At 41.7% G+C, this 16,448-nt stretch overlaps 1 protein-coding gene across 1 annotated transcript; it reads right to left on the minus strand.

Annotated features, from left to right (window-relative positions):
* Positions 1 to 1,853: 1,853 nt before the first annotated feature.
* Positions 1,854 to 15,714, minus strand: Klhl41 (kelch like family member 41). Its single transcript, XM_051184529.1, has 6 exons — positions 14,509 to 15,714; positions 10,883 to 11,040; positions 10,679 to 10,786; positions 7,476 to 7,661; positions 6,166 to 6,312; positions 1,854 to 2,069 (listed from the first exon to the last, which is right to left on the minus strand). Exons 1-6 carry the CDS (start codon positions 15,616 to 15,618, stop codon positions 1,958 to 1,960), a joined length of 1,821 nt encoding a protein of 606 aa, XP_051040486.1. The 5' UTR covers positions 15,619 to 15,714; the 3' UTR covers positions 1,854 to 1,957.
* Between the last annotated feature and the right edge of the window lie 734 nt (positions 15,715 to 16,448).

Below are 16,448 nucleotides of genomic sequence, written 5' to 3' on the forward strand. Positions count from 1 at the left end.
TCTTGGAGTCTTTCCAACCCCTCATCCGGGACATTCTGAGTCTTAGGTGAGGGTGTGACACAAATCCATTCCTTTCACCGAGGTGGGGGTCTATGGGAAGAGTAAGGTGGGAGGTGGGCTACTGTTAGCACAATCCTGAATTTGTTCAGACGTGTTGAGTTTAAGATACTTTTCCAGAATTAAAGTGGAGATGTCCACTCAGTGAGTTTGGAGGCCACAGAAAGATGTGAGAGTTGTCATTGGTATTTAACACCATGTGACGACAAGAAATCACTTTAAGTTGCTATTGGGGAAGAGTGTGAATGCAGGGAAGATGTGGGACTGTCTGTCCCCTCAGAGACTCTAGCATGAAGAGACCAGAAAGAAGAGCCAGCAAAGGAGGCCTGTGATGATGCACACATGCCCAGATGTGTGGTAGCATCCAGGTGACAGTTCATAACTTACATGGTTAAATCTGATTATAGTAGACCAAGGAGTCTTGTCTACACACCAAGAAAAACAGTGGGTGTAGAGCTTCAGGACCCTCCCGATGGAGTCTCACTGTGTTTCCCAAGCTGGGCTCACACTTGTGTGTTCCAGCAGCCAGCCTCTGAAAGCCGGGGTTTCAGACATGTGCCCCCATGCCTGGTTCAGTCGTCACTCTTACACTATGGAAATTTAGCAAATAAGCAGCCCTTTTGTGGAATATAAAGCTAAAAAAACTGAGTCAGTGACTGGCTACCCTCTTTCACATCATCTTCTGCCCCAGAAGTTTAAAGATCACTCCCATTATAGCTGCTGTGGTTAATGTTGTTAAGGCTATGATTTATTGGGTTTTAAATTTAAGCGTTTTATATTTGGGACTTGAGAGATAGATCAGCAGATAAACAGGCTTGCTTCAGAAACTGAGAACTAGAGTTCAAATCCCAGAATCCCCCAAAACAAAAAAGATTGGCATGTAGCATGAGTGTTCCTGCAGGAAGACAGGAGTGTACATAGAAGCTAGCAGACAAGCTAGCCTGTAGTTCACAATGGAGAAGCAGCAAAGAGACCATATCTCTACTAAGGTGGAAAGTGAAGATTGACACTTGAGCTTGCTCTCAGACCTCCACACATGCACTGTGGCACATGCAAGCATGCACATATTACATACAGATAAACACAAAAATATCACACTTTGATTTGGAAATAATATGCCAGTGTCACAAAAAGAAGAAAGGGACTGGAGAGACGGCTCGGCAGTTGCGAGCACTGGCTGCCCTTCCAGAGGACCTGGAATTGGTTCCCAGCACCCACATGGCAGCTCACAGTCATCTCTAACTGCAGTCCCCGGGGATCGGATGCCTTCTGGTCTCCTTGGGCACCGGACATGCATGTGTCACCATGCATGTTTTGCCTGCATGTATGCACCAGACATACACACAGGCAAAACACCCACACACATAATTACAAGTTTTTAAAGGTGGGGAAGGGGGAGGCCATTTAGATTTGACTAGACACTTTGCCCTTCAGACGAGACTCATTTATTATACTTCTTAAACAGCATTTCCAGTCATCTTCATAATAATGCACAAGACTCCTGTATAGCTCAAAACATGAGGGAAGGTTTCTGTTATTCAAACATTTTAGAATGTAGACATATGCATTTCACTGATAATAGAAAACAAGTGTAAATGTACCTTAAGAATACAAAGGTTTAGTAAACAGGTCAGATTTAGAAAGCTCACTTCTTTGAGTAAAGTTTAACAAAAGTACATTGTTTAATTGAATACTAAAGTTCTTAGCAAATGGTTTTATACTTGGCACTGGAAAAAGCAGTGACTTTGAGATTCGGCCACACTGTTCACCTCATAGAGACCCTACATGAGTCATTGTAACCCTGCATGAATCATTGTACAGGCTTAAAGACAGACAATAAATTATAGCCCTCTTGTCCCAACAAGCCACCTCTCAAACTATTGTTTTTTTGTCATCTTGTTTATAGTTTAGACAGTTTGAACAGATTTAAGCGTGTTGCTAGGCAACTAGCTCCCGAAGCATAACGTATTTCCTTCAACATCCCAGCCCATTCTTTTTTATCATCTTCATACCTGATGGAAGAAAAAACAAAAAATCAATAAGCAGCTGTTAATGAGAACACTTTGTAAGTTTCTTTGTGTTCAGTATAAAAATGGGGTGGGGGGGGGGTAAAAACACACTGCTTCCTGCCAGACAAGGTACCTTGCCTGAGAAGTATCAGTTGAACTCATTTCAAAGCGTACACAGTGTGAACGAGCATATACCTAGACCGTGGCCATTGCATTGGAATCAGACTGTGCAGAAAAAGTAATGGACAGCTGAGCAGCTCATCATCCACTGTGGGACTGGTGAGGATTGCTGGGGAAGAGTCAAGAAGCAAACTCTTATGGGGGAGAACTTAAAGAGGCAGGACTTAGGTGGATTGTGATTTCAGTAGCTCCCACCTACTGGGGACTCAGGTGGCACCTGACACAGTGCTGACCCCTTGCCCTCTGTTGTCCGTGGACAGCTAGTAGACTGTGCCCTTGCCTCTGACCAAGAACTCTGTGGTCCTCATGTGCGAGCAATCAAGGTTACAGAGATGCAATATACATTGCCTTAAATGTGTGCTTGACATCTCACTGGAATTTGAGGGCATCCTGGGTTGTACATAATGAGTTTGAGGCCAGACTGAGCTATAGGATGAGATCCCATCTCAGAATACAATGGAAATGTATTTTGCACACAACAATAGAAGGGTTGATAGGTTTAGAGTGTGCAGTGCTGAGGTTTGTTTTTGTTTTGTCCCTTTACATGTGGTTCATGAGGAGGCAGTGGACAAGTGAACAGCCACCTGTCTCTAGGACAATAGCACTCAATTTACAGAGAACACTTGCAAATCACTCAGAGAGGGCTTGTTAGAATTGTTGCCTCCCACTGCCCAAAGGTCAGTGCATTCTTTTTTTCCAAGTCAGGGTTTCTCTGTGTAACAGTCCTCGTACTGGATCTCTCTATGTAGTTCAGGTGGCCTTGAACTCATTGAGATCTGCCTGCCTCTGCCTCCCAAGGGCTGTGCCACCACCTTTATTGTTATTTTATGTATATAGGTGTTTTTTTCTGTATGTATGTCCATGTATTATGTGTGTGCAGTGCCTGTGGAGGCCAGATAAGGGAGTTGGATCTCCTGGGACTAGAGTTACAGCCATGTGGGTGTTGGGAATCAAGCTTGGTCCTCTGGAAGAACAGCCTGTTCTTTTAACCTGTGAGCCATCTCTCCAACTCTGAGCGTCTGTATGTCTAGCAAACCCAGGTGTTGTTGATATTACTCTGAGTACTTCTACAGTAATCCTGAGTTCTCAAGTTTGACTACACAATGGGACCACCTGGAGATGCTAAAAAACACTCCTGTTGGGTCCCTCCCCAGAGACCGAGTTGGTCTGACTTGTGAAAACTCAGAAAGTACTACAACAAAACTTGAGGACTGGGGCTAGAGAGATGGCTCAGTGATTAATTCCACTGGCTGTTCTTCTAGAGGTTCTGATTTCAATTCCCAGCAACTACATTGGTGGCTCACAACCATCCACAATGAGACCTGGTGTCCTCTTCTGGGGCCTGCAGGCATACATCCAGAAAGAACACTGTATACATAATAAATCAATAAATCTTAAAAAACAAAATAAAACAAAGAACTTGAGGATTACCACTCTAGACATTTCCCCAAGTTAGAAAACAACACAATCATTAAAATTTACATTTCTATTGCTAAGCAGGACAGTGATGGGTGCCCCCATCCAACCCCCCCCCCCCAATCCAGTGTTTTTCAAGCTCTTCTATATTCATTTTAGGGATCTGTCAAATTCTGGAGCCCAGACCACATCCTGGACCATTAAATCACCTTCAGCAGGGGTGGGAGAGAGACCCTCATGCCTCTGGAAGCTCTGTAGTAATACCACTGCACAGACAGAGCTGAATCACAGGCAGAGGGCCCCTCTTTGAAGTTCTCATAGAAAGGAATGGCTGCACTCTCTTCCCTTTGCTGCCCATTACTTCCTCTTGCTGGGGCAGGATGGCTTTAGACTGCATCAGAACCTAGTGGCTTGTGTGACTGTCGATGGCACAGTTTCTCCCCACCAGTGTTTCTCAACTCGTCTGCAAATCAGATCACTTGAGGTTTCAGCAAACAATGACTTTCAGTCCTAGCTCCAGAATCTGGGCATAATCTGTGTTCAGGCCTGGCTCTGGTACATTTTAGAAGTGTTACAGGGGATTGCTGTACGGTCAGGGTTGGGGATCACTGCAATTCTAGCCTCCTTGATTCTTGTAAATCTCCAGGTTTTTTGTTTGTTTGTTTGTTTGTTTTTTCCTCTTCTAAGGGGAATGGAGATTGTAATGAACTGTGTTTTATAGTCATCATTTTCCTCAACACAACTAGTTACCGAAACATAAGGGAAGGATTAAAAAAAAAAAGCTTTATACATATATAATTGAATTATAGAGCTAAGATGTCCCGGTGCCCTGCCTTGAATTGTCTTGAATTGTCTTCCCATAAGGAATTTCCCAAGGCACAGAAGAGTAACCGGCAAATCTATTAACCTTTCTACCCTGCAGCTCTCACCAAGGAATAAAACAACTGCTGATTTGGGTCTAGAACAAACGATACCCACTTTTGAGTCTCAAGTATAGTGTTCCACCTTCACTATCTGATTGGTCATAAACACATGTGTGCCAACAAATCAGCTAGGAGTCTCTCTAACATGCCACTTCTGATTCATTCAAGGGATGACAATGCTGTTGATGGTCTACAAGCCATACTCTGGGGAGCAGGACACTGTCTAAGAGGAGACTACTTAAAGGCCTCCAGCCTTGGAAGTAGGGCGGTCCCTGAAGCTGATTGGAGAGCCTGAGTATGGCTGTTTCTAGGAGTGTGTGGAGCCTGGATTCACTTAGACTCTCCTTAGACACCCAGGAGCTCCCTCCTGTAAGTCAGATATCAAGCACAGTGCCTGCGCTGGCTTCAGCAATTGTAGAGTAGTACCCTGATGGCCTGTCACTCACTAGATGCCCTGCACAAGACTATGGTTTCCAAATGGAACTTAAGTTCCATTTGATATTTACTGTATCTGACACTGTGGTGAAAGTGGCCCTGCCCTTTAAAAGACATTCTTTGACTAAAATAGTTCAGTTGGGTAACCACTGCACATTTGGGAGAATTGCCCAGCAGCTGTTTGGGTGGTAAAATAGATAGCTACTTTCACTTTTTTCTTTTTAAACAAGCATCTACTATCTGAATGATCAAACAAATGAAAGAATAAATTATATATAGTGAACTCGTGAAAAATTGGATAGGTTAAACATTTCTTCAGTGCTGTTTCCTTTTTTAAATAATTTTTAAAATTATTATATCTTAATGTACATTGCTGTTTTGCCTATATGTATGTCTTAAACTGGAGTTACAGACAGTTGTGAGCCACCATGTGGTTTCTGGGAATTGATTGCAGGTCCTCTGGAAGAGCAGCCAGTATTCTTAAGTGCTGAGCCACCTCTCCAGCCTCAAGAGCTGTGCTTTCTTAGGAAATGAGCTACTCCGAAGGAAAATAAGTCACTGCCCTACCGAGTTACTGGAACATTTATACCCTTAAAGCTGGAACTGGGTAGAGAAGCTCAGCTAACCTAACTCATTTTACAAATAAAGAAACCTGCCTAGGGCTGGAGAGATGGCTCAGCAGTTACAAGCACACTCTGCTCTTCCAGAGGACCCAGGTTTGACTTCCAGCACCCACATGGTGGCTGGCAGTTGCCTGTAACTCCAGTTCCAGGGGATCCAGCACCTTCTTCTGGTCTCCAAATACACCAGACATACATACATACATATATACATACATACATACATACATACATACATACATACGTATGTATGTCTGGTGAAAAACACCCATAAAATAACATTTTTTAAAAAAAATAAAAACAAAACCAAGAAGGCATTCTGGATTATTTCCTTCCTTAATCATAAGCAGTACTTGATCAATAAATGGCATATTCAAAAGTTCAGTTAGGCTTGAAGGATATAGTTTACTGTTGTGTTGAGAAATAGTTTGCATGATGGGAAAGTTTGGATTATTTAGCACAAACTGTCTTATCAGTTTGCTGACTTAATACTTGGCTCAAAGAATTAGACCGGGGAAAACTTACTTCCATATGTCATTGACTTCAGTGGGTGAAAACTCTTTTGACTCCAGTTGAATCATTGCAAAACCGCCGATGGCATACAGCGACCCTGCTAGGCTGACCAGGCTGATGGAGCTTCTCTCTTGGGGAAATTCAGTCATCACTTCCCACCTAGGTATTTGATTGAAAATGCAGTCATCATAAAATGTACAGAAATACACCATTTAGGTGTCATTTTGTTATTTTTAAAGGATGTGTGTGTACGCATGTGTGCACGTATGCACACACAAATCCATAAATAGGTATAAAATTAAAAACACAGGGCTTACAGTTTTGTGTGCAGGTTTACTTTTTCTTTCTTTCTTTCTTTTTTTTTTTTTTTAATTTTAGACAGGGTTTCACTATGTAGCTCTAGCTGGCCCAGAACAAAGAGCTTTGTCTGCCTCTGCCTCCCTAGCACTGCTAATCAAAGGCGTGCCCCATGGCATCCAGCAGAGTTAAGCTTTTTTATGGGCGAATTCACCCCTGTTATCCACTCTTCAAGAGCATCATTTTAAATTATTATTTAAATCAAGTTCCTTGAAAATTCTTTGTAAATTGCAGATATCAATTTTGTAATCATACATATTTGGTTTCTCAAAAAAGTAATAACACTGCTCTAATTTTTTTCAGTACTAATGCAGGACTAGAAAATATACATACTCACCCATTGTGTAAGCTCAAACATTTAGAAAGGTTCATTTTATATAAAAATATCAGTCAAGTATCTTTTCACATTAATCCAATAAAAACTTAACAGTAAAAAAAATTCAGAAATTTATAAAGCACTTGTCATTTATGAGTGTTAATGGTTAACAAGTGAAAATATTTTAATTTTTTGTTTGGTATTTTGAGGCAGTGTTTCTCTGTGGAACGTCCTTGGCTGTCCTGGAACTCACTCTGCAGACCAGGCTGTCCTCAGACTCACAGAGATCTGCCTGCCTGTGCCTCCCAAGTGCTCGGGTTAAAGGTGTGGGCCACCACTCCCCGGCCAAAATTTTTAAACTACATGTGCTCCAACAATTCTCTTAAGACATGTGTATCCATCTTTGTTCATAATAATGCCTTTGCTAAATGACTGAATTATAAATTTAGTGCAGTCAGGCAAACAGTGTGTCAGCATTAACTCATGAGTCACACATTGCAAATGACAAGCACACAGTGTGGGGAGTTGTTGCAAATACCTCTTTAACCCAAGGCTCTCTGGCTCCCCTCCCCACGCCTTAGAAGGTGCAAGTGCCACCCAGATTCAATAACTGAATGTACAAGACTTGTGCCGTAGCAGAGCAGCTCACTTATTGGTCTTGAGGTCGAAAGCTTCAACGGATGCTGAAAGACCATCTTCAGTGACACCTCCCACGATGACAATTTTGCCTTTATGGATTGCCACTCCAAACATGGATCGAGGGGTTTTCATTGGAGCTAGGTCTTTCCAGTCTCCCTTTTTCGGGTTGTAGATAAACATTCTGTTGGTACACTTTCTGTGAACAAAAAAAGACAATGAATGTTCCTTTTAGAATTTTCTTCCTGCCGGGCATTGGCGGCACACCCCTTTAATCCCAGCACTTGGGAGGCAGAGGCAGGCAGATCTCTGTGAGTTCAAGACCAGCCTGGTCTAGAAGAGCTAGTTCCAGGACAGCCTCCAAAGACACAGAGAAACCCTGCCTCAAAAAATAAAAAAATAAAAATTAAAAAAGTTTTTTTTTCCTGTGAAAGCAACTTAACAGTATGGTTTTGTTTGTGATGGAGTACATAGAATTTCATTTAAAGAATTCTGTCTGGGGCAAGGGATGTAGCTGAGTAGCAGAGGACTAATGAGGCATGTGTGAGGCCCCAAGTTCAAATCCCCAAAAAAATTTCGCATTGAGTCCAGTCTTACCTACGTAAGATCTTTTATTTAAAAACCATTGTGACTGTAAGATGATGGGTAATGAAAACAGCTTCATGTGGTAAATGCATAAAACATTTAGTGCTTGGACTCACCCAAGATATTCTCAGGATTGATCCTTCCCTCCCTCCCTGACTCCCTCCCTCCCTCCCTCTCTCCCCTCCTCCCTCCCTGGCTCCCTCCTTTCCTTTCTTTCTGTTTGACTGAGACGGGGTTTCTCCTTGTGGCTCTGACTGTCCCAGAACTCACCCTGACCTCAAACTAGAAATCCTCCTGCCTCTGCCTCCCGAGTGTACCACCACCACCTGACTTGGGCCTTAGGGTTTCTTAAACTTGTTCAGAACTGATCAGTAGTTCCAAATTCCCAGTAGTAACCAGTTTGGCAATGCCAAGAGACAAGCAAAATCCCTTTTGTAAGAATAATTATTTTTAATCTGAAAAAAAAAAAGAGCAGATATAAGCATTTCCCTTGACTTGAGGACTTGACTATGAGGAGGCTGGAGAGATGTTCCTGTGGGTTAGAGTACCGCTGCTCTTCTAGAGGACCCAGGTTCAATTCCCAGCACCACATGGTGACTCATAATCATCTCTAACTCTAATTCTGGGGACCTAATGCCCTCTGGCCTCCAAGGGCACCAGACACATACCCGGTAACTAGACATACATGACACAAACACCCCCACACATAAATATTTTTTTTAAAAGGTGACTGTGGCAAGGTCTTGGAAAGATCAGAATAGAGAATCATACTCACCAGGGCCATTCAGTGCCCCCCCCCCCAGTACTTGGGATTGGCCTCAAGCCTTCCGTGTTCTAAGAAAAGTGCTATTGAGCCACACCCCCAGCTTCAGCCTCTTCTTTTAGCTAATAATTCATTTCAAAATTCTTGACTTTGACATTTGCTAAGCAATGCTGCCTAGGTAATCAGATTCTCAAGATTGATACTCATTACTGGCAAGCCTGAATCCTTCTTACTGACATATTGATTTTCTGGTTACTGATATTATCTGAAGGAAACAATTTGAGGCATTTTGGCAGAAGCCAATGTTTCCAGTCATAACACACTTTATAGATGTTCATTCCTTTACTCAGAGAAAAAGTCCAAATTAAGAGCGCATTTACTGTATACATCCTTGGTTATTCATTTGATGGAAATAGCAAAGATTAAGGAAGAGAGTTAATTTCAGGATATACTATCTGTGAATATGGGAAGGCAGACTAAAAAAAATCATTGCATGTTGGGGCACATTTTCTGTGTTGTATTTTATCATTTTAATCGAATAAAACTAATTCTCGAATAGAGTTCTTTACCTGATACAGAAGCTCACATTTGACTGTTCTTCCTGCTATGCCTGTGCATCTTTTGTTTTTTGTGTTTGTTTTGAGATGGGGTCTTGCTGTGTCACCTAGATGGTCTGGAAATCTTGGTCTCAAGTGATTCTCCGGCCTCAGGCTGGGACTACAGATCCATGGCACTGTGTCTCACTGTGCCCTTAAAATTCATAATTTAGGTTACCTTTGCATGGTTGGACAGATCTATTAATAATTAGCCTGGACAAATGATAAGGGACAAGTAAGGGTGCGTTTTCTGACATTTTACTAGACGGACTCCTGGCTTAACTGACCTTGGGAGCACTCTCTGAGATATAAGATCTCTTTCCTAATTTAAAACCTCGTAGAAGCCAAGAAATAAACTGCACTCTTTTTAATTACTGTGCTTTTCATTTCAAACTGATATAAATTCTCTCTTGTGCATATAAAGTACAAATCCACATTATATTCTGTTAACCAGTTGGCTACTGGATACACTTCAATGCCATGCTAAAGAGTATGTTGACGCTGGGCAATGGTGCTGAACGCCTTTAATCCCAGAGGCAGAGGTAGGTAGATCTTTTGAGTATGAAGCCAGCCTGATCTACAGAGAGAGTTCTAAGACAGCCAGGGCTACACAGAGAAACCCTGGAAGAGTACATTGGAAGCTTCTATCCACTGGGGCTGGAGAGATGGTTCAGCAGGTAAAGGCACTGGCCCCTTTGTCCTGGTGACCTGAGTTCAGTTCCCAGGCCCACATGGGGGAAGGAGAACCAGCTCACCAAACTTGTCTTCTGACTTCCACATGTGTGTCACGGGAACCGCACCCCCCCACATTATATATACATGCACACTAATCACAACAAAATTAAAAATTTAAATGTTTTCTACTTATAGTTAATTGGATAAGAAAGCCTACTGGTCTTAATGTAGTAAAGTGGTTATAGAGCAGCTAAATAAAAAACTGACTATGGTCTTAGGTAGCAGCTAAGTAAAAAAAACTGAATGTGCTCCTAGATGCTGCTTTTCTCCTATTATGATGCTTATGGTTATGGTATTGTGCTCATCTGGCAGCTTGCGACATCCTATCTATTGGTCTAGTGACTTTAAGACATCATTTTTTTTTTCAAAAATAATTACGGTTTCTCTGATAACTTCAAAACTATATTTGCAATTTTTATCTGCAAAATATGGTGTGAAAGCCAAGTGCCATTTCAGTGTGTTGTCTTAAAAAAAAAGTCAGAAACTCTTGCAGCACCCACTAGAATGTAAATCAAAAGGGAACTTTAGGGCACTTACTTGTCATCCGTCTTTCCGCCTAGACAGTATATCATTCCATTATGTGAAATCACACTGTGGCCATAAACTTTAATAGGAAGAGTTTTCACTTCACTCCATTTCGCAGCCCTAAAATTAGATGATAATAGCATTTATGTTCCAGCTTGTGAAAGTATGAATTTGTTGTCAGCATGCTTAGGGGACAGGAATATTATGTCAACTTACACAGGATCATAGCATAAGACGGAATCTAGCGAAGCCTCTGTTTGAAGGTCTTTGCCAGCAACCACATAGATTTTGTCATCCACCTCTCCCAGACCAAAGAGACACCTGGCTGATGGTAGAGGTGGGAGCCCGACCCACTCAGATGTTATGCTATCAAGCTGGAAAAAAAATGAGTTATAGAGATTGTAATTAAAAGGTACACAAATGTCTTGTTTTAAAATTTACAGAGAAGGTCTAAGATCTTGCAAAACTGCAATCCTAAAGCATCCTATTTTAGCTCAAAAGAACTAAAAAGAGTGAGAAAATATACTTAGCCCATGAAAAAAATACCCCTCCCAAAAGAAAGGAAAGAGACTAAAATAGAATTGCTAGGTTGGTTATGACTGTGCCGTCTCTTGTTCAATTTTCTTCTGAAACTGCCTTGTTCAGTTTTGAAACAAGGGATCTTAATATTTTTCTGGACACTGGGAAAGACGTGTCTGTGGCAGGGGTCACAGTATGCCGATGACCCCTGGATGCTATATTTAACACACTCCCAGAGCCAGCACCCGGGACAGCTGGGCTTGTCGCTCAGTCCACAGACAACAGAGAGGCTGAGCAATATCGCTTTTCTGCTTTTAAACATGGCTGGCTAGGTTCCCTGTGTTTTATTGTTCTTGGTACAGTAAAATACTCATTTTGATACCCTCATTTTGGATGGAGTCACCTTAAATAATCCGTTTCTGGTTTATGCTAAGAAGTAATCTGGCTTGCCACCAGCTCTGCGGTAGCCCCGTTAGAGCCACTCTCTGGTGATTCTGGCCTGGCTGGCTTTTGTTTTGCTATTTACTTTCTAAAATCTTAACATATTCCTTTTTACATTTTAGGGCAACAACCAAGGTAACTCTGAGGGGTGTGGCTGAAGCTCCTTGTGTCACTCCCGGACAGCAGGAGAGAAATGCATCAGCTGATCCACTGCACACGTAGTGTAGCCAAGAACGGGAAAGACGGTGGTGGTGATGGTAGTGACACAGAGGGACATCTGTGGAAGCCTTTGTGCTTCTGGTCTAGTGTGCCAGTCAAACAACGTGCTGAGACCAAACGCCATGCCATGCCATGCCATGGGTGTAATCCCTGTCCGCAGTGTTGACTTTGCAGTCTCCCGTTTCAGCCTCTAGATTGTGACTATATAATATTTACACTCTTGAAAAAAATCTCTGGTGAAGAAGGGATCGTAGGGCTCAGTGGGGAGGAGATTCCATGTGCAAAAACCCGGGTTTGATTCCTAGCACAGCCGGGGGATAGGGTGGAGAAAGTACTACATAATAGAGTAGAAATCACAACAAACATGTATGGGGTTCTGACTTGAAGAGTTTCATCAAAATGCTCAGATAGGAAATCTCATTTGGGCTTCCTGATTAGAAAGGTGAGAGAAAACTGTGGCTCAGTGTCCTCTCATGGCTTTTCAGGTGGTTTCTAATACTACTTTGTTTAAATCTATAGGTGTTTTGTTTGTTTGAGACTGGGTCTCATTACACAGCTTGGGTACTATTTTTTTTTTTTTTTAAGTGGATCAACAGCTAGCATAGTCCCAGCCTGATGATCCAGCTCCCATTTAGGCTCTGCAGTATCTACCTTGTCTCTTACCCTGGGAGCACTTTCTATAGCAAACTATCAGTAACTGCCAGCCAGTCCCTTTAGTGGATGAGCTCCCAAGCTATTTAACCTCTCAGATGCCAGTTTCCTCACTGTTAAAATTAGGGCTTATACCTAGAATTTCCCAAAGCTCGGTGCTGTCTAAAATTCGATGAATCCATTCATTCCACGGAGGGGAAAACAAATCTTACTAAGGCCCCAAATCTCCATAGTCTACTTGCAGCATATACCAAATATCAATTCACTCTGAACTTAACACACCTCACACATGCAGCTGAGCAGAAAAAAAAAAAAAAAAAAAAAAAAAAAAAAAAAACAAAACAAAACCTGAGAGTCTCATGCAAAGCTCTTGTTTATGGCTCTAATTCAGGCATGTTGTTTAGGTTTGTGCCTTTTAGAAGTGACAAGGCAGTTGCCACTCCAACTTTGTGTAACTGTTTCAGTGGCTCATGCTTAGATGGGTGATCTCTTGGAAACTGAAGCATAATAAAGGTAAAGGAAGTAAGAGGATGGAGAAAATAAAGGTGAAAATGAGAGTGTGGGCTCTGGATATATTTTTAAAAGGTGTATATGTGTGTGCATGCATGTGTGTGTGTGTTTGCAAACTTAACAATGAGCTAGTACATACATACATACATACATACATATGCTGCCTGCCTACCTATCCATTTGTGTTTTAGTATTTTTCACTTTCTGGATATATTTACAATCTTTTTCATTGGATTGGCCCTTTCTAAAGTTAATCTGAATTTGAAATTCAAGCTTGGGGAAATTTCTGGGCCACACTGAAATACTTTTGCTGGTGTCTTTCACTGGAACTTAGAAAATTAAGAAACATGATTAGTATACATATTACTCCATTTTGTTGAGGTTAGAAGAGTTGTCGAAAGGTAATATTTTGTGAATGCATGGTATGTGTGTACTCTGAGAGCATGCAGTGACTGTGGTATGATATTCTACACTTGCTTATCTCTGGCCTTTCCAATTTAAGTGCCCGAAAACCCCAGGCCATGATTAGCTATGACCTAAACAAATTCTTACTGAGCTAACCACAAGCTATGAAGTATTGATATTGGCAATACTGGAGGTTCATGTTGCTACCGAGTGACTCATAAGCTGCTAGGTACAGCCTATTGATGGCATGAAACAAATTCTCCTCAAATGGACTAAAAGGGTCAGTTAGTTGAGGAAGATTTGCTTTCCTGTAAGTTTTATGGTTACACCAAACAGATGATTAAGTTATAATACCTACCTCTATCTAACTGAGCAAATACGTGTATTATTGTAGACAATACCTTTTAAATGCAATTCAAATAGTGACACTTGAGGAGGTAGGGTTTTCTTTTTTCCCTCATATAATCCAAAGTGTACAGAATATGTACTAGAGTCCTTTCTTTTTCATTAAAATCTTTTATGCAGTAACAGTAAATAAGAAATGTTACTTCCCAAACCTATATAAGGGGAAAAATAGAAAAGCAGGCTATTTCCCACTTTCTTGAAGTGAATAAGGCACTTTGGTAAAGGCAAGTAACGTTTAGTTAAACACCATAACCTATTTATCAAGTAATAGTGTTAAATATTATACATTTAACTCCTACTAAAATACCAGCATCTATAAAGTATTTGGAGTCAAAGAATGGAAAGAAAATCTTGAGTTCTGAGTTAGATACAAGGACTTCCTTCACCATGCCTTTTACTAATTTTTTTTTTCAAGACAGGGTTTCTCTGTGGTTTTGGAGCCTGTCGGAACTAGCTCTTGTAGACCAGATCGGCCTGCCCCTGCCTCCTGAGTGCTGGGACTAAAGACTTGTGCTACCACCAACCTTTTACTAAATATTAAGTCGAATATTTCTGCCAACTCTTTAAGTCTCAACGTGTGAGAGGGCACAGCAGGGTACCGACCTGAGCAATGCGTAAGCAACCCCCTCAAATTCACCAGCTGGCCAATGGATGGCAGAAGGCTGTGTCTGTGTCTGCATCTGCTTACTTACCTGGAAGAAGTAAGACTGGAGGGGTTGGTCTTTATTGTCTTCATCCACATACAGTCCTCCGACCACATAGATCTGATTCTGCTGGGTAACGATACTGGAATGATTTCTGGGGATCTGCTCTGCCAGGGCAGTAAGGTAACATTCATTTTCCATGGGGTCGTAAGCCACTGCAGCTGTGTCATTGACCATGAGGATGAGATCTTTAACAAACATTCCATGTCTGGGAATATCATTCAGGTAACCAGGAAGTAAGTCTTCATCACCAACATCACCATTCACCCCCTCTGCCCCTGCCTTCTCTGCGCTTTTGCTAGGTTCCGGGAGTTTGCCTGCAAAAGCGTCTTTTAGAACTTTGATTTTTTTCTGGACTTCTGGGTTGCTTTTAATTATGTCATCTTTCTCGACATGATCTTTGAAGTATTTTTCTGCCATAAGGCGGAAACGAATACAATCAAACACTTCACTAAGATTTTTCGCCCTGTTTTCTTTGTCTGTCCGCACCCATTTCATCACCGCCTCAAATACTACCTCCTCCTTTTCTACGTTGAGACTGTCATTTGAAATGACCGAGATCAGTTCCTGCAGAGATAGCTGCATGAAGTCTTCTTCCTTACAAATCTGCACAAAGCGATCTGACACAAACTCCCGGGCAGAAATGGCCAGTCTGGGGCAGTCAAGAAGCAGCCCCAATCTTAGGATGGCCAGGCAGTTACCGGGAGCCAGTCTCTTCTGAAGGTAAGACACACAGACGGTGAAGACTGAGGGGATCTGGAAGCGGCTGGACAGGGCGAAGATGTCTTGCACGTTTCCATCATTGAGATCGATACTGGCGGAGTACAGGTATTTGATGATCAAATCAAGTATAGCAGGATCCACATTATCTAGCACTACCTCCTTTTTTTTCTCCTCTTCAATTTCAGATAAAAAATACTCACGGAAGTAAGGACTACAAGCAGACAATATCAGTCTGTGGCAAGGAAGACTTTTGTCACCTGCTTTTAGGGTGCAGTCGATGAATTTTTTCTCTTCCAGGAGATCTTTTAGACCATCCTGAAGAAGGGTGGATTGGTAAAGCCGGAGTTCCTCTGCAAGCTCCCGCTGGGAATCCATTCTGTGAGGAACCTGGGTAAGGAAGGGGACACTGAGGGTCTTCGCTCCTTGCTGCACACAGGTCTGGCTGTAAAAAGGCCGATCAGTGTGCTCTGAGCAGCCTGAAGCCTTTGCAATTTAATCCCACCTGCTAAATATAGACACCAGCTCTAACGACGGGAATTTAGGAGCACTGGCTTGGAAAGGAGAGCTGTTCAGCTGTCTGAGATTGAAAGTAACAACTGGGACTTCTGATCACTAAGGAAACTCCTAAGAAACAAGACATTCAGGTGAAGTGAGAAGCTTTGAGATATAGAAAGTCTTGGAACATATGTTAATAAAGGGAATCCACAAGAAAATGCTTATTGAACTAACAGAAAATTGGATGATAAAAATGAGTCACTCCTCTAAAAATGGCCTAGTGGCAAGCTACTTGGCTGTCTGAATTAGTGATGCCAAGGTCAAGAATATGAAGTGAGTTCATTTCAATTCTCATAAGCCATGAGTCCAGTGGTTTACAATGTTAAAACGCAAAATGTTATTTTCTACTCAAAGCAGATAGATCTTTTGTTCAAGTTGGAAACGTAAAGATGTTTATGTACTTAATAGTTTTATATAACCTTTATAATGATACCTCCACCATAACTGGGATAGCAGAGAAACTTAATTTTCTAAAATATCCTAAGTTATCTTTATTTCCACATAGGAATGCTATAATCACTACTAAACTACCAAACTCATTCACACTCTGTCTTTCCATACAAGGGATACGAGGTGACAAACAGTAATACAAAAGGGTAAACTAAAGACAAAGGTTTAAAAGAAATCAAGACCAGAGAGAAATAGTTAAG

Source organism: Phodopus roborovskii, unplaced genomic scaffold, assembly GCF_943737965.1.
Source record: "Phodopus roborovskii unplaced genomic scaffold, PHOROB, whole genome shotgun sequence".
In the NCBI taxonomy this organism is placed as follows: domain Eukaryota; kingdom Metazoa; phylum Chordata; class Mammalia; order Rodentia; family Cricetidae; genus Phodopus; species Phodopus roborovskii.